Source organism: Squalius cephalus, assembly GCF_949319135.1.
Source record: "Squalius cephalus genome assembly, chromosome: 2".
In the NCBI taxonomy this organism is placed as follows: Eukaryota; Metazoa; Chordata; class Actinopteri; order Cypriniformes; family Leuciscidae; genus Squalius; species Squalius cephalus.
The window spans coordinates 55,709,299-55,727,099 of NC_137123.1; the positions used below are offsets into that span (position 1 = coordinate 55,709,299).

The 17,801-nt window shown below is 37.2% G+C and overlaps 2 protein-coding genes across 3 annotated transcripts; one reads left to right on the forward strand and one right to left on the reverse strand.

The window, feature by feature from the left end:
- Positions 1-1,098: 1,098 nt before the first annotated feature.
- Positions 1,099-13,880, reverse strand: mpc2a (mitochondrial pyruvate carrier 2a). Of its 2 annotated transcripts, none has more exons than XM_079896899.1 (6): positions 13,797-13,880; positions 8,450-8,724; positions 5,604-5,644; positions 5,114-5,198; positions 4,570-4,681; positions 1,099-1,528 (listed from the first exon to the last, which is right to left on the reverse strand). In XM_079896899.1, the coding sequence occupies exons 2-6, from the start codon at positions 8,589-8,591 to the stop codon at positions 1,480-1,482; spliced, it is 429 nt and encodes a 142-aa protein (XP_079753025.1). In that variant the 5' UTR covers positions 8,592-8,724; positions 13,797-13,880; the 3' UTR covers positions 1,099-1,479. The 2 variants fall into 2 exon arrangements, with proteins under 2 accessions (XP_079753025.1, XP_079753024.1); XM_079896898.1 differs by lacking the exon at positions 13,797-13,880 and adding an exon at positions 8,815-8,964.
- LOC307173590 (OX-2 membrane glycoprotein-like) lies at positions 13,623-17,178 on the forward strand. The gene is made up of 5 exons (XM_079896815.1): positions 13,623-13,678; positions 13,792-14,142; positions 15,401-15,697; positions 15,901-15,999; positions 16,099-17,178. Exons 1-5 carry the CDS (start codon positions 13,639-13,641, stop codon positions 16,128-16,130), a joined length of 819 nt encoding a protein of 272 aa, XP_079752941.1. The 5' UTR covers positions 13,623-13,638; the 3' UTR covers positions 16,131-17,178.
- The last annotated feature ends 623 nt before the right edge of the window (positions 17,179-17,801 follow it).

Here is a 17,801-nt window from a genome sequence, read left to right on the forward strand (position 1 = left end):
CTGCTCCTCTAGTATAGTGTATATTAAACATCAATGCTCTGATTGGCTGACTATATTGAATCACACAGCATTTTCACTTTCAGTGTCAACAGATTCATTATTTGCCCGGTTAGGAGACAATATGTATTGCTTGTAATGTAACATTTTGCCTAAAATCTTCTGCAAAATATAAATGCAAACATAAATCTTATAAAATTACTCATACAGCTGTACTATTTGTTCATATTCATGCAGAACACAGAATTTCTATTCAATGCTGTTCACATCTGACAAGAGTGTGGGCTGCAGAGGTGAAGAGTGACGTATAAGTTTTGAGACAGACTGATGATTCAACGCCTTGTCTACTTAATATAGAGTCAGTGTGTAGGATACACTGAATTCACGGGTCTAATTTAGCACAAGGGAGCAAAATGATGCATGTGTTTGTCATAAACCCTTGATTCCTGATTTAGCAGTGGAGAGGGTTTGGAAATGTACAGTGCTTAATGACCCTTAATCTTTATTGACACTCGGTGTGTATGTAGGATGCAGCTCTGGAGAAAAGTGCACCGTGGACTCAAACGCAAAGATGAGGGATTACAAAACAGTCTTTTGTCCCATTAGTCAATGGTAATTCAACTTTGATTTAATAAATGCATTCATTGACAGATAAATTACTATTATGTGCAATAACGCGCTACAAAAAACCCCACTTTAAAACATTCTGTCTATCATTGTGTGTCTGTTTTGTAGAGGGTAAAGTATCTGTATCTACCTGTATTAAGCAAAAAACACATCATTGATTTGGCATACAGTGCATTCATGCAGGACTTTAGTTTTTGTCAAATGACCCTTCGTTTTTTATTTTAAAGGGGTCATATCAAATGGAGGAATCAAATAACCCCTTAATCTTTTGAGAAAAAAACCTTGTCGTACAAGAAAAACATGTGACTTTCAGAACTCAAAACATTCTTATTTTTAACAATATCCCTGGACACTTCAGTCTGATCTTAGAAGTGTGTATGGCACATTTACACAAAGAAGTGTTACATTTACATTTATTAATTTAGCAGGCGCTTTTATCCAAAGCGACCTAATCATGAGGAACACAACTGGGTCATTTTTAGGTTTTCTTTACTTTTTTTCCAAGTCTTGGAGAAAAAAAAAAACATTAACATTATAGGCACCCCTCCAGTAACTTTTTTTTTATTATATGACCCCTTTTAAACTGAGAAACTGATAGAAAGGGATCAGAATAACAACACAGTATACAATCAAGAACACCAGAATTACAATCAGCACATCTCAATTTTATGTGATAACATTTTAATACGATTATAATGTTATGACGTTTTTAAAAAGAAACCTCTATTTTACACAGATTTGTTTGATCTATATAATATGAATTCTGTGTGCAAAATGCTGATTCATTGCTTTTACAGTAACTGAAAAACAGCAAAACTGCATCACCGCTCCACTTCTGTCAGACTAAATGGCACTTCAAGTCTGCTGCACTTCCTCTCCTTTCTTCTGGAGCTCTTGGTTGTACCTACACACACAAATACAAAGTGCGTCACTCCTTTAGAATGCATAATGGTTTAGCCCAAGGAAGGGGTATGGGTATGGAAGGTGGCCACCCACCGGCAGAAACATAAAATAGTTATCTCTGTCCACCAACATTTAGGCCTGGTGTCACATCCACCAGCTGGAGTGCCCATAATCTCCACCAGAGGGCAGTCCTCTCCACTATATCTCATCATGATCTTCCATTCCCATAACCCATTGCCTGGACTCATACCCTCACTTTCACAAGTGAGACAAGCGTCAGACTAAAATGTCTAATTTAGTCTCAGACTAAAATGCATGTTTGAGCTGTTTTAACTGAAAGCAACTTGCACTGACATATCTTAAAATGTCACTTCCATTGTTTTGTCTCAAGATGCACACCAGTCATGTTTTTTTTTTTCTAAGGCATGTTTATAAAAGCTACTTAAATGCTCTAATTGAACTAAGGCCTAATCCTGGTTTAGTCTAAGCCCTGTCTGTGAAAAAGGGCCATTATGTTGTGTCTTCTTAAGCCCTGCCTATATAAGCCCTGGCTGTGTCCGAAATTGCATACTCTCTCGAGTAGGTACTTATTTTGAATAAGTAATTACTTCATAACTACAAAAAAAAAATGATGAGTGTATGAGTGTGTATAGTATGAATGTAATCTGGACATACTACATTCGCCATGTTATCACTGTCATGTGACATACCAGCGTCAGTTGCGTCGCTTCACTGACATTCACATCTTCTCCCCTGGCCTCATGGGATAGTAAAGTGTCCATTGTATGCACATATTGCCCTATTAAAGGAGTCATGACCTAGTATTACCTTGGATACCTACTGCTGTATTATAGTCTTTCAGGCCCTTCTAAAAAAGAAAAGTGGAAAAAAAATAAACACAGCTCCTCAGACCCTTATTTCTGAAGGCATTATTGTCTCGCGAGATCTGATGCGATATTTTGGCTGTCGTGGACAGTCATTTTAATAATGCAAATGAGGGGCGCGTTGATTGGTGGCAGGAAGGAGGGGGTTGACACCGCAGGTGACGCTTTAGCATATCATTACAAAATGACATCATGGCGCAAATTATGAATGAACCCAACCTGGCCGCGACCGGCTTCCCGGCCAGTGTATAAGTATGAGGCGCCGTTTAGGGCTTAAATCAAACTTCATTCACGCACACATATATGAAACACGCTTGCATACATACGAAGTAGTCACACATACATGTATATGAACTCTCCACGCACATACTCATATGAGACGCGAGCACACACACACAAACTCGCGCACATAACGTTACTCATATGAGACGCGAGCACAGCACACACACACACAAACTAGACGGCGCCTCATATATAAGCGTTAGGCAATCAATATACAATAGCCGAATTCATGATGATCTCAGTCATTTGTTGTTTGCAAAGTAACGTTAGCAGCCATTCCCCATGTTTACCTCGAAGCTAATACTCCCGCTAGCATACAATAGCCGCATTAGCAGTTAGCTGCTGTTTGTTACACAGAGTAGAGCAATAAAAACACATTCTTACTGTTTCAATTGCAGGCAAGTGTCTGATTGTTGAAAATGGCCCCTTTTTCCCGAGCTTCGATGCCAACTTCGCCTGATATTGCCTCAAATTTGTGAAGGATTCCGGCGTAAAATGTTTAGTTAGCACAGACACATAACGTTAAGCCAGTGGGAAGGGTTGTAGGAACCGCGTCATTAAAAATGAATTTAATCCACTGGTCCCTGACAGCTTGGTCCGTTCTTGGGAGAGAAAACACATTTACATGTTGATTCTGGCAGTCAACAACAGAGCAACTCAGTGTGCACTACGTTTCTGCTTCTTTCTCGACTGAATATGAGGGGAGGAGGGGCGCCAGGGCGCACTTCCTGCGGCAGGTCTGCGGTGTCCATATATGGTATATCCTGCCCCGTCATGACGTCAAGTCGGGGCTGAAATCAAAATCTCGTATTTGAGTGCGCGTGCACGCGCGCTGGTTTATTTACCCTGAGGTAAACAAACGCTTCACTTTTAAATATCGGCTTCCCGGCCAGTGTATAATCGTTAGGCAATCATAACATACATTGATTCTCGTGGAAAAGTGAAAATTGCAGGTCATGACTCCTTTAAAAAGCTGCATTTGGATCCTCAACCGAGCAGTACGTGACACCTGGGGCCATAAGACTTATCTTAATCATTTATGGAGGCCGTAAGTCAAATATCTCATCTTTTTATGTACATAAAACATGTTTTAAATACTAATGGAGATCATATACAATTCTGTAGGATTGTGGACCTCAAGAGCCAGAGTTGTCCATCCTTGGCCTATAGTTAATCTGCAGTGTTTTTGTAATATATGCGTGTTATTCCAGCAGTGTAACTAAAAAAAATTAAGGAATCAGTAAATTTACTAATTTGAAAATAAAAAATAAAATAAAACAATATTTACTTTACAAATAGACAAATACATTTATTTATACAATAATTTATTTAATTGTATTCGTTTTTTTATTTCATTTTTTTTATTCAAACAGCAAACAGTGACTGAATTGGAAAAACACCCTTTTGATAAACAATCAATGTCTCTCAGCAAAAGCAAATAGTGGTACTAAATATATAGTAGGCCCAAGGCAAGAGTGATAAACAAAAGTTTTTTTTGTTTGTTTTGTAGTGTGAACATTACAGTAGAAGCATTTATAAGCCATTTGATGTTTAATTAAAAAAAAACTGAGTGTGTTGGTGAATAAAATTAAATAAATAAAACTAAGATGTAGTAATTAAACTGCATTTTAGTAGCTTGATATTGGCTTTAAAAATACAGAAGCTTTTTTTTTTTTTAGTTAGTTAGTTTTTATGCGTTTAAAAATATGACACATTTAACAGCTTAAATGTACTTTTTGTTAGTATCTTGTTGAACTCCAAACCATTGAACTCAAAGTCTTTGCAGCTTAACCCTACAACTAAGCTTGTCACCTGTGTGTATTTACTGATGGTAGTAAACAAAGCTGACCTTAGAACAGAACTCATAATGACTAACCTCCATATTCTCATGAGCTGGACGCTTCCACATATGCCCAGGAAGAAGTTAACAGCAAACAGAGCCCAGTTCTTGGGAATGATCACCAAGCAGTACCTTGACCAAATTAATCCTGGAAAGAAACCAGAGGGAGTCACTGTGTTGAAATAAAATCCTTATTGCAGAATCAACACTGCATTGTGGGTAAAGTGGGTTAAGGCCTTAGCCTTGTGAAATTAAGACTTATATGGGTCAAAACGTAGGCCAATATCACACTTGAGCTACTGAATGGTAGTAAGATAATTTTTTTTAAACGGTTATGTTGAGAGAAAAGACTAACAGTCACAGAAATGCTTTGTCAGAGTCAGAAAGACAGACACAGAGAGAATATTTTCTTGACTGTCAAATTAGAAATACTGCTCAGACATTTAGTAAAGTTCATTTCAAGGTTACTATGAGGCTCTAGATGAGATATTCTAATCTAGAGGACACTGACAACAGCTACTGATGTTGATCAATCTTGACCAAACAACATCGAGTGTGTCTCTCCACCTTGAACACGTACCTGTGGCTGTAATGACGCAGGATTGAGAGAGACTGAGCTTTTCTGGTGGCCGGGTCATATCAGAAAATCCAGCCACAACTAAACCCTGCATGAGGAAAGAAAGAGCAAACAAGAGTGAGCTTGCCATAAGGCCTTGATCAGCAGGAAATTCATGATATGATTGCATTTACAGCAGCATTACAACATTTGGCAAAACTGCAAAAAATTCACTGCCAATTTGCACAACTTAAAGGTGTAGTTTAGTCAAAAATCATCCTTATCACCCAAATGCCTTTACAAACCAGTGGCAGTCAAGGTCAAAAAAGCAGCACAAAAGTAGTCTATGTGACTTCCACTCTACATTCTAAATCTTACAAAGCCATAAAATTGTTTTGTGTAATAACTAGAAAAATGTAAAAACAGAAGATGGTAAAAGGTGATTATAAGTGCCGTATATATTTTAACATTTGTGTGTATTTAAACTGTGAGGGGAAAACAATTCTCATCTCACCCATTTAAAGACAGGTGCCCAGAAGAAAACAGTCTTTGGCCCTGAGGAAAAAAAAGAAAGAGAAAAGATTCTGTGAGAAATTATGACAGTGCTAGAGCTGAAAGTGCTAGAGTTGCACTATTATGAATAAATTGAGAATCAATTATACATAAATAAAATAAAGATCATAATTCTGAATTGACAACTAAACAAAATAACATGTAATTTACTAAAGGTTCTGATGAAATGTTAATTGCTGCAGTCTATTTAAAAATATCAAATGAATTAGAATTATTTTTGTTAAAAATCGATTTAAATGAATGATTCAATGACTCGCTTCACTTGTTTTTGAACGGAACTCTTAAATGAATGATTCAATGGCAAATACATTGGATAACAAATAACAGTCACTTGTCGCCACCAACTGGTGTAATGATGTAATTGATGCAATCATTATTTTGAAGTGTCAAGATACTTTCAAAACATGATTTACTCTAGGGCTGCACAATTAATCGCAATTAACACGAAATCACACTTAAACCGGCTTAGGCTTAGTGTGTTGATGAAATCGCAAAGGCTGTGATTATTTTTTCTGCGCAGCTTGTCAGTGAAGCACGGCTCTGTGATCAGCAGTAAACGCTGCTCCATCTGAAAGCACTGCGAGTTTGAGTCGCTTATGACGTGCATTTGAAAACTGATCACAGAGATTTACTACTGATCACAGAGCCATGCTTCACTGACAAGCTGCGCATAAAAAATAATCAACAATCGTGAGAGGGGCGTCGATTTTGTGACGTCACAAAATCGACGCCCCTCTCACGATTGTTGATTATTTTTTATGCGCAGCTTGTTAGTGAAGCATGGCTCTGTGATCGCCCCTCCAACAATCGCCCCTCCCACGATTGTTGATTGACAGCAGCGTTTCAACACAGACCCGCCCTTGCTCGTGAGCGAGCTGTCAATCATAGTCCGCACGGACCGGCGCGGTCATTGTTGATACGCTGGAGCACTGTCTATGAGCAGAATGGCGTCTAAGCGATTGTGGTGTTCTGTTCTTGGGTGTAATAACGAACACAGCAGTCATTTTGATGTTCCTAAATCCGAACCGCTGAAGACGCAGTGGCTGAGTTTGTTTTCGAAGGGAATATTCCCCACGATCAACGTCAATGCTTTCATGTTTGCGCGAATCATTTCACACACCAGACTGCTTTACAAACGAGGTCAGTATAAAGCTGGTTTTGCTAAGAAGCTGCTCCTGAAAGGATCGGTACCAACTATTCGTGTTCCTGTGAACCTCCAGAAGAACTGAAGTGAGTGTAACGTTTTATTAACCTTTATATTAATATTTATATTAATCTTTGCAAATCGCTTGCTGCACGCTTCACCATGAATGCGGCTGTTTACACTCAGGGTACAATACGGCATGTTTTCTATATACGACGTTCTCAATATAATTCATAATCCCACGTTTATAATGAACAACGCGTTATGGTTATTGTGTTATAAACGTGTACGCAGTACTACGCACAGAACAGAGGGGCGGGGTGAGCAAAGCTCATTATCATTTAAAGACACATGCACTTAAACGGCGTGCTGAAAACAGCTGTTTTTGACCAGGTACAGTAAAATGAGTGTTTTCTTACAATACTAATGAGAATTTTTAATTAAAGTATATTACAAACTTTAAAGTATATTATCACCCAGGAGCGTTGGAGTAGTCTAAGCAATGTTTAAACTTTAAGAGTATGTTTACATGATAACAATGTACTTAAAACGAATCAGTTTTTCCTTTGCTTTATTCACGTACAGACAATAATGTTGTCAAAGGATCCCCATACACATGTATCCGCTAAAACGCTTAAAAATGCTGTGTTATGCATGCCAGGCCAGTAGTTGGTGGTGTCACTACCACCGACCACCGTTCAGATGTGAAGTACTGAAGACATAATACGCATGACGTCACATTTACATAAATTTGTGTTTTTGTAGTTTACACTGAGACAATAACGATATCGTTTTCAAAAACGTGCACTATGAAAACTGTTTTCAAAAGTTTATTAAAATAAAAGTTAGGGCCCGTTTACACACCTTTTCAACTAAAATCAGGAAACTTTTCATGCGTTATGGCCGTTCATTTATACGACAACTGCATTTTTGGGGCCTGAAACCGCAAACTTGAGAAAGCGGTGACGACGTCATGTGCTTGCATATTACATGTTCAGTCTATAAGAGCATAGTGTTTCTTTACAAAGGTACATCACCAAATAGGAAACCAGGTCTACATGGTTATGGTGGACAGGACACCAACACAATGTACATTAATGGGACAGAAAGATGCACATAACACTAGCTCATTCAAACTGTACAAGCCAGGACCTAAAACTATTTTGATACTTAAATCAGACTTAAAATGTATGAATTTCGTTGCATCAAATTGCAGCTGCAAACAAATGATGATCCTACCTTTTCTCAGAACTAACAGCTCTCAGCCATTTTGTGATCCCAAGGTTATTATGGATGTATGAAGTTCATTTAAATAGTTCATATAGATGTTTTCAGTTAACGTCTGATGTTTAATTTTTAAAGGTAGCCTATAATTTGCTTTACATCTTTACCTGTGAAATGTTTGCATGAAAGGTGTGCTTGTGCTATCTTTCTTTATAATAAATGCCACTTGTCTAACGCACTCAAGTAGGCTATCTGCAAATTCTATGGCTGCATGAGAAATAACATCCATAACTGCGGAGATAATATGGAGAAGATACTATGTAATATAGAAAACATTAATGCTTTAGAATAAGAAAACAATAATTAGTCAATGACTGACTAGTGTGTTTCTTCAGACAGGAGAAGAGTAATTTCTTTACCAGCTGGATGATTGTAGATGGGTCTTAATTTAGGCGGCAGCATTAACTCGATCCTGTCCAGGGTCCGGTGATACGACGCTCTCAAACCACCGGAATAAAAACGACATGATTGCAGTCGTAAATAAAGTCTGCTGCTGCTCATAATCTTTCAATGGAGTGATCAGAGCACGATGTCGATGGGAAGTTATTAAGTGCGCGCCTTCTCTCCACCCTTCGAGACGACCTATCACAATGTCACCATCAATGAAAACACGTTTTGGTGCCAGGCAGCGAGCCTACAGAAACACAAATGAGATACGTGAGACCGTTCTTGAAAAATACACTGAGAAATGAATGAATGATTGAATATATGACCAATCTCTCACCCTACATGCATTCTAAAATGGGCTCCTTAGATCTCTAAAGGGAAAATGTGGTCATATGATCTATTAATAGGTAACCTAGTTGAATATTAAAGCGACTGCACTGGTGCTCGCTAAAAAAGTACTAACGGCTTCCGTCCAGCAGATGTCACTGTCGGTCTAACTAAGGCCGGCGACACACGGCTGCGTGGCGTTTCTGTTGCGTGTCAGCTGCGTGGCGTTTGCGTCAGCGTGGCGTTTTCCATGTCTTTGCCACCAGAAACGTACCTGACGCGGCGCTGCTGCTGCTAGGTGACATATGATAAGCCTCATTGGTGATATATTTGACATATGGGGAGAGAGTTGTCATGTTAAACATAAATAGGCTATAGCAGAAAAGACAACGTCGGCAGTGTTGACGGCAGGCGCGGATTTATGGGTGGGCCTGGGTGGGCCTGGGTGGGCACGTGCCCACCCAGATTGACCGGTGGCCCACCCAATCAGATTAATAAAAACAATTTAAATTTTTAATTTTAATAATAATAATAATGAATTAATAAATAATTTCATTTTAATAGTTTCCTGAGGACATTTATGTACAATAGCTACGAAAAATAGCTACAAAAGAAAAATATTATGTCGGCATATCACGTGTCAGTCCAGTGATGCTATCACGCAACACCACTCTCTACTTGCGACTCGCGTGACAGACAGATGAACTTCAGGTTTAAAGCAGCCGCGGAGGGCTGACTGACATGAGTACAAGGTAGTTAAATTCACTACCGATCTGCTATAGTTGACATATTTATCAGGCGTGCGTGTTACATAGGCGTAATTTGCGAGTGGGGCGGGTGGGACATGTCCCCACCACTTTTTAAAACATTTCGCGGCACGAATGCACCAATTCTACAAATAAACATCTCCAGTTAACTGGCAGAGCATTCATTTCGTTCGTTTGTTAAATAAGAGACGATCTAGCGCTGAAATGTGTTTTTTAAATCAAGTGATGAAAGTGCTTGTTGCCGCTGCGATCAGTGGCGCTGATACAGTGTTCTCTCGTGTGGCTTGCGCACACACCGCACTGTCTTGACTCGACGCGCGCTTCAATCCGTAGCGGATACTCTCTATTCGTTCTGGTGAAATCACACATCATAATGCACACGTGTCCCTCCTTGATATACAACCACTGATGAACATAATCAGTTTTGATGAAAAAAAAAAAAAACTAAGCTGGTGCGGACTAGATCCCACAACCTCTGACACTGTTGGCGAAAGTTCTACCACTGGACCATTTAGGTGTACGTTGTTCAAATAAGCGAATCTATGTATTTTAGTCACACAACAAATCTATTATACAGCATATATTTGGCTACATCTCATTAAACGACAAATGTAGCATACTATTTAAATCGATGGACATCGTAATTGTACAATGTATATCTAATTTAGCAAAGTTACGCCACTGGGCGTGTATATAAGCTTAAAAAAACGAGGCCCCCCCGTATATTCACCAGGCCCACCTATTAATGACATTCTGTATCCGCCACTGGTTGACGGCAAAGTAGGCTATAGAATACTTCGTTCTGTATTGACAGGTGCAGTATTTGAAAATCGATAATATTTTTCAAATTACATTTATATTTGCATTTATGTCAAAACCTAGAGACTTTCAAACATCAAAATGACATTTATTAATATTCGTGTCAAAATGACATATAAACATATTTTCCTATTCTATTTTGCCTGGAAACGCTTCCAACATACTTGCGTGAAAAATAGGCGTCGGTTCTATTTCTAGCATGCACGCGTTTCCCGCGCGTGTCACGCAGGCAGTGTGCAAGCTCTAACCTGCTAACATGGGAGCCGAAATAAAAACGGACACGCCACGCAGCCAGTGTTGTCGCCGGCCTAATCGACGCATACTGAAAATCCCGTTTTGGCTTGTGGAATCGAACGAAGAGAAGTGAAAAGAGAGTGAATTTGGAGCAGAAAATTGTTCAAATCTTTAAATAATCCATGGTATGAAATCTCATTTCACCATTGATTGCTAATACAATTTTTGATGGTCCGATACTCCGATTTTAATAAAATTGCATAAATAAATAAAATAAAACATTGCAGCAGTGCTAATTTGAAGAGAATAATAATAATAAAAAAGAATATATATAAATTTATTTTTTTATTTTTTTATTTTTTTATTTTTTTATTTTTTATTATTATAGTAGGCTATATCATGCTAATTTCGGTTTACCAAATAAGTTTACATACTCTCAAAATGTAGGCCCCTACCTATTATGCAACCTTGACACAGTCAACTGGTTTAAATTAGAAGTAGTAGGCTACTTACTGTCTGTGCATGACTGCTATATGTACACATAACACAATAGTGAAACTGTACATTTTAAAGAGTTATTATAAACCATATACATTTCACACTATCCCAAATATAGCATGGGGTGGTGGGGGTGGGTCACATCTTTACCCTAGTGAATGGGAACACTGAAATCACTTGGCAGCTCTGAATATGGGTAAATGTAAAAATAATGATAAGATGCTATTTTCCATATTTCCTAGTATGAAAAACAAATGATTCTCTAATGTATGGCATCAAAAAAAAAAAAAAAAACTAGATCAACATCCTTCTGTATACGTCTGAAAAATATATATAATCCACACACTTGCACATTAAGTGCAAAACACAAAGAAATGCTTTATGCATGCATGTGGTTGCTTGTTTTTGTTTGCATGTAATACTTAGGAATTTTTGTGTTTCATTCCTTAAGTTCCCCTTTAATAACAGTAAATAAACACTACCAGTAACTTGTTACGCAATTCTGGCATCTAATTTATGTAACTGTGGGGAAAACAAAGCCACAGTTGAATGGTAATTGATCGTAACTATAAATCTTAACTTTAATCCTTTTAATAGCCTAATACATTTTTATAAAAGAGAAGTTCTAACAGAGGTATCAGAGTGGGTTTTTAGATTTAAATCAATAATTAATTCTCTACAATTAAAAAATGAGCAGATCAGAAAAATTCAAGAATATGGTGAGTTTGATCTGCCTCCGTCACAAATTACAATACTTTAAATTACAGTAGGCCTACATGCAAAACATAAATTTTTGTCACGTCTCATTCCATGAGAGATTTTATAGCATAAAAAATTTGCACAAATTTATAACAAAAACATTGTTCAGTGATAGGTAGGTTCCAACTTGCGATGAAAAAAGAGGCAAAGAGAATTCAATCTGGTACATAACACCAGAAAAGGGTTAAATCATACCTGAGGTGACAGTTGTAATTCCACATTTGGCTTGAAAATTATTTTTGATCTGTTAATGGATGTTTTTTTAATTTGATATAACATCTACTCAAAACCTAAATGTAAAAAAAAAAAAAAAAAACTTTTGTGGTTGACTTGATTGGGAAGGTTTGTAACACATTCCAATATAGGCTGCTTCTATTGTCTACACTCTGTGTTGGACATTAATTCACACAATTTAGGGATAAGTAGAAGATTTTTAAACTACTTTAATTTGTAGCTGACAAATATTGGAATATTATATCGAAGTTGAGACACACAACATGACACACCCAAATTCTGGCCTACAGGCTTTTAAACAAATTCTTAAACATTCCCAGGTTCTTCCTAGGAATTTGATACATTTTAGAGTGGGAAAGTTCCAATGAATAAACAATAGCACAAACATTCAATATAAGTTTCATTACTATTACATTAATTAGCATTATAAACAGCAAAAAAAGAAAAGAAAAGAAAAATAAAGTCATTTGGAGGCAAAGTGATTCAGAGCCGGATTCATGTTTATTTATAAGCAGGAAGGCTTTAATTTTGACAGACGTGATGTTTCACACGGATGTAGTCATGAAATATTCCTAATCATGTCATGTGCTTTTCCGAAACTGAATGAATCACACTCTGAGTTTTCATCCTGTGTTAATTGTTACTGTAAGCGCTTGATAAATGCTCGTGTGTTCTGGATTATTCGCTCAACACATTGTTACATTACGACTTACGTTTTTGCATAAACAGTCGCCGCTTAAGGATCTGGATTCATTGTGAAACTATTGGAGGCAAGTCATTCCAGAGGTATCGGTTACATGTTTTAAAATATTACTCAATCAATAGTTAGCACAATAGTGAAATTGTAGACTGTATGTATTGAGATGACATGGCATGACTTCTTAAAGCGGAAGTGTTTTAATCACGAGTAACGCATGTAGCTACTGTACGTGTTTATTTCTGTGGAAAGTCCGGGATAACCCTGCCAGAAAATCCCGGAAATTATTAAAAGATTTACTAGATAGATAGATAGATGATCACTGGTGTTACTAAAATGCAAAAGATCAGAAAAGTTCAACACAACACTAAAATCTGATCGTTAATCCCAAAAAACCACTGAACGCAAAAACTGAACTTATGTCACAATTTGTCGCATTATTAGCAGATGTCGACTTATAAAAACATTATAAAAAAGTGTACATAAAAATATGAATGTTATTGTGAATATTATGCAAAAAAAAAAAAAAAAAAAAAAAAAATCTTTTATAAATCCTGAATGCATGACCTGATATTTGTTCCTTTCACCGTTCAGTCTTAAGTTTCACGGAAAACAGAAAGGATTTACACTGTCAAAGCTTTCATTTGAATCAAACTTTTGTCTGCAATAAAAAGCATGACGCTCCAAACAAAGTCAGATGTGTATGCTGAAATAAGGATATTTGAAGCCAATAATAAAATTCCCCTTTTTACTGGAAGTTTGGGGGGATGGCCCAGGTAACCTATATATGTATCTGTTCATAGATAGAAACCTGACTATTTTAAACATGCTGCGCCTTCTGATCATATTAAGTTTGCTCAGAAGAGGTCTGTAATTGACTTATTTTATGGCTAAATCTGAAACTGCTCTGGCTGGATGTTGCTAAACTGGATGGAGATGGTGGGAGGCTTATAACAACATAATTTTTTTCATTCCACAGCTTACCTTTCAGATATTGTAGCACGAGGAGACAGAGATGTTGTGCTGGGTCAGGATGCTTCACTCTCTTGTACGCTGCCCTTCGCGTCTGGAGTCAAACATGTCACCTGGCAGCGGGTGCGCAACGTGCGCACGCACGAAGTTGTACAAAATCTGGCAACATTCAGCGAACAATTCCAGGATAATGTAGATGCGGAGTATGTGGGAAAAGTCCATTTAACTCTGGCGACATTTAATTCAACATCGATTGAGATCAAAAACACAACATTTGAAGACGAGGCTTGCTACATTTGTTCCTTCAAAGTGTATCCATCAGGACCCATACGAAAAACCTTGTGCCTCACTGTTAAAGGTAGGTAAATACCTGCAACCAAACGAAATCACTAAGGTTATCAATCAGATTTTGAGTCAGAAACACGAGGATCAATTAACAAAGGCAGTTTTGAACCAAAACATTGAACTGTATTTTAGACTAGGGCATATCAGTTTGGGGAAGGTTATGTGTCACATGTTTTTTTTAAATGTGTAATTTTATATGGCTGAAAGCCATTAACGGCTTATAATAGGCTAATGGCAGGTTCCCAGGAAGTGACCTGTATTTTGAAATTAAAACTAACTGAAGTCGGCCAGTAAGGAAGAGCTGTGCGTGTAAAACTCACTCCGCTGGCCTCAAGAGGCGCACTAGAGACTGCGGTCTTTAGTGTTCTTGTTAGCGTGCCCCCCTCCCACGACTGGAGACTCCGGTTCGAATCCCGCTTGGAGTGGGTTAAATAGGACACGGTTACACTTGTATAGTACGAACGGTAATAATGGCTTGCTCAACACATCCTCATTCTTTGGAAGTACACGCAAATTAGATTTGCTTTTGCATTGCAGGAAACAGCGTCTTCTCGACATGTCGACCACATAAACCAAACTCTCCCAGTGTTTGAGGTTGAAAATAGACATTGTAGCCTACTCGGGCAGCTAATGAAGACCATAGGCTGGCATTATGCAAATGTGTTGCTAACAGGTTCATGCAGGAATTATTGTAAGACTGAATTTACTGACGACTTTAAAATCAGTTCTGTCTTTTGGGAGACAAAAACTCCTGTTATCATGAACTTTGATCTTTGAAACTTTACAGACCTTTTTATTATGCCCATAATAGGGGCACTTTAATTGCTTTTTTTGTAGTCGATACTTGAGGGGTAATTTATTCTAAAAGAAAACTCTGAGAAATATTCCCTGAAATAAAACATTTAATACTAGCTTCACTAATTAGTAAATAAGATGCAAAAAATATGGCAAGTGTAGAGTATATGTAAGTGTCAAACAAGCACTTTCATCCAAGATAATGCAGATATGCCCAAACTCATAAGGGATTGTGTGAATCAGAAGGTACACAGAGATCTGTCTATGAATGATAATGGATTCTCAGTGCAAGACTTCCATTCAGTTTCCAGTTCCAGAAAAATGAAAGCAAATGTCAGCATCATAGGGTTAAGATAGATATTAAGATATTATACATTGTGAACTTTAATAGACATTTTGAGCTTTGAATATCACATAATTTATTGTTTAGTGTCAAAAGATTGTACTGAAGTAATTATGTTGCTGGTATTTTCCAGGTATCTCAGAAATAACAGCAGAAGTGAATCCTTCACCCACTTCTGATTCAGATGTTGTAGTCTCATGTTCAGCCACTGGTAAACCAACTCCAACAATCCAATGGAAATCATCAGAGACAGAATTGAACTTTAGTTCAAATAATTTCACTAACCTCAACGAAGACAGTTCAACTACCATTACAAGTAACATCACAATTCCACTGTCACAGTTTCATGGGAAGTATGTGGAATGTTTGGCTCAGAGTGACAGCGTGGAGAAGAGGTTTCAAATATTTGTGCCTAAATATGATTATAAAGGTAACTTGATATGACTTATTAGACGTAAGTGTTTGGGTGGTTGTGGTTTATGGGATTAAAAACTGGATGAGCTAATAATAAAATAAGCAAGCAGTGGTAATATTGTAATTTCAGAATTAAGCTAAACAAGATGCATTTTCATATTTAAAATGAAATGATCTTTATCAATATTTACATGCAAAAAATCTTTTTTTGTTTCACAGAAAATAATGTCACATTAAGAAAGTATATCATTCCGATGTTGGTCGTGGTTATCTTCAGTATTGTCATAATTGCCTTCTACCTTCACACAAAGTTAAAAGGTAAGCAGAAATATATTACTTTCTATCAGGACCACATTTATTGCAATATAGAACAGCATTGCTAATTATGTATATTAATCATTTCTTCTTTTTTTTCAGATAAAAATCTGAAATCTGCTTGTACAGCATGAACTACTGGTCATCTGCCACTTTCTTCAGAATCTTTTTTGTGCTACTTTTGTAGTCTGCTACAATAATAATACAAAAAGAAGAAACATCCTGTTTACTCTTGTGAATAAGCTAATATTAATATAATTGTATAAATATCTGTTCACCTGAAAGTCTGTATTTTCCACAAACAGTTTCTACATCCTGCACCTGCACTTTATGAACTTAAATATTTGTTCTTTCTACCTAATATTTTATTTATTGTTGTGAGTATTGTGTTTTGCATTTTGAAGTATTATGTTTCAGCAGTCTGTCTTTGAGAATAGACTATATTTTGGGTTATCTGTCCATAATGCTCAAAGTTTTCTAATAAAAATTGCTCGTTGGACCCAAACATTCAGTCATTGATGGCTAACCCACCATTAACAATAGCATAATTAGGTAACACTTTATTTGTCATTGTGTCATCGTTACATATGTTACATGCAGCTGCTATAGTAATAACTATAAATTGTGCATAATTACATGCATCTAACCCTAAACCACACCCTAATCCTAACCCTATAGTGATATGTAGTTACTTAATATTCTTCAGTACCCAAATGTATAATTACAGTGTAACAAAGACACCTTCAAATAAAGTGTAACCCATAATTCTTAAGAATTCCCTTTGTGCATCATTTGCCTATTTGGAACCCATGCTCAGCATGAGTCCGCAATACTCTGGAAAAGTATTCCATTCAAAAGAAAAGGATAGATCTTATGACTAATACATCAGCGTAGCGTTAGTTCTGGCAGGTCACGTTAGTCAAGCTCGCATCAGCTGATCCCAGAGGTGTCAAAAGTATTCACATTCAGTACTCAGGTAGAAGTATAGATAGGGTTTAAAAAGACTTCTGTAGAAGTTAAAGTATCAACTCAACTTTTTACTCAAGTAAAAGTATAAGAGTACTTGTTTCAAAACTACTTAAAGTATAAAAGTAATGTAAGGAAAAAAATCTCTCTCTCTCTCTCTCTCTCAATTCAATTCAATTCAGTTCAATAAAGCTTTATTGGCATGACAAAAATACATTCACATGTTCTTGTGTGAGTTCTTCGTTGTTTCTGAGAGGAAGTGAACCTCACTTCCTGTATGGGGGAGGTCGAATGTTAATTAGCTAGCAGGGCCCTTTGTCTCAGACCCCAACCAGAATTTTCAGTCTTACAAGCTTGAAAAACATGTGTGAAGTTTGCATGAGAAGTAAACTCTCTCTCTCTCTCTCTCTCTCTCTCTCTCTCAATCAATATTTGACGCGATTTGCCCCGATTTCTCCCTCGCTTACCGCATCTAGGTTTCCTTCGGAGGACTTTTGCCGCTGCGCACTACCAAATGTGACTACACTACAGCCTCTCACAAGTTAGAAAGACACCACAACGCCAATCAGTTTAGCGAAGTGTCTAAACCGTTTGTGTAATTGGCCAATTTTTTTTTTTTTAACGACGACAAGCCGGAATGAAAACAAGCCGAAATTAAATAGGAGTAACGAGGCTATTTTTAATATGTAAGGAGTAGAAAGTACAGATAATTGCGTCAAAATGTAAGGAGTAGAAGTAAAAAGTCGTCTGAAAAATAATTACCCCAGTAAAGTATAGATACCCCAAATTTCTACTTAAGTAAGGTAACGAAGTATTTGTACTTCGTTACTTGACACCTC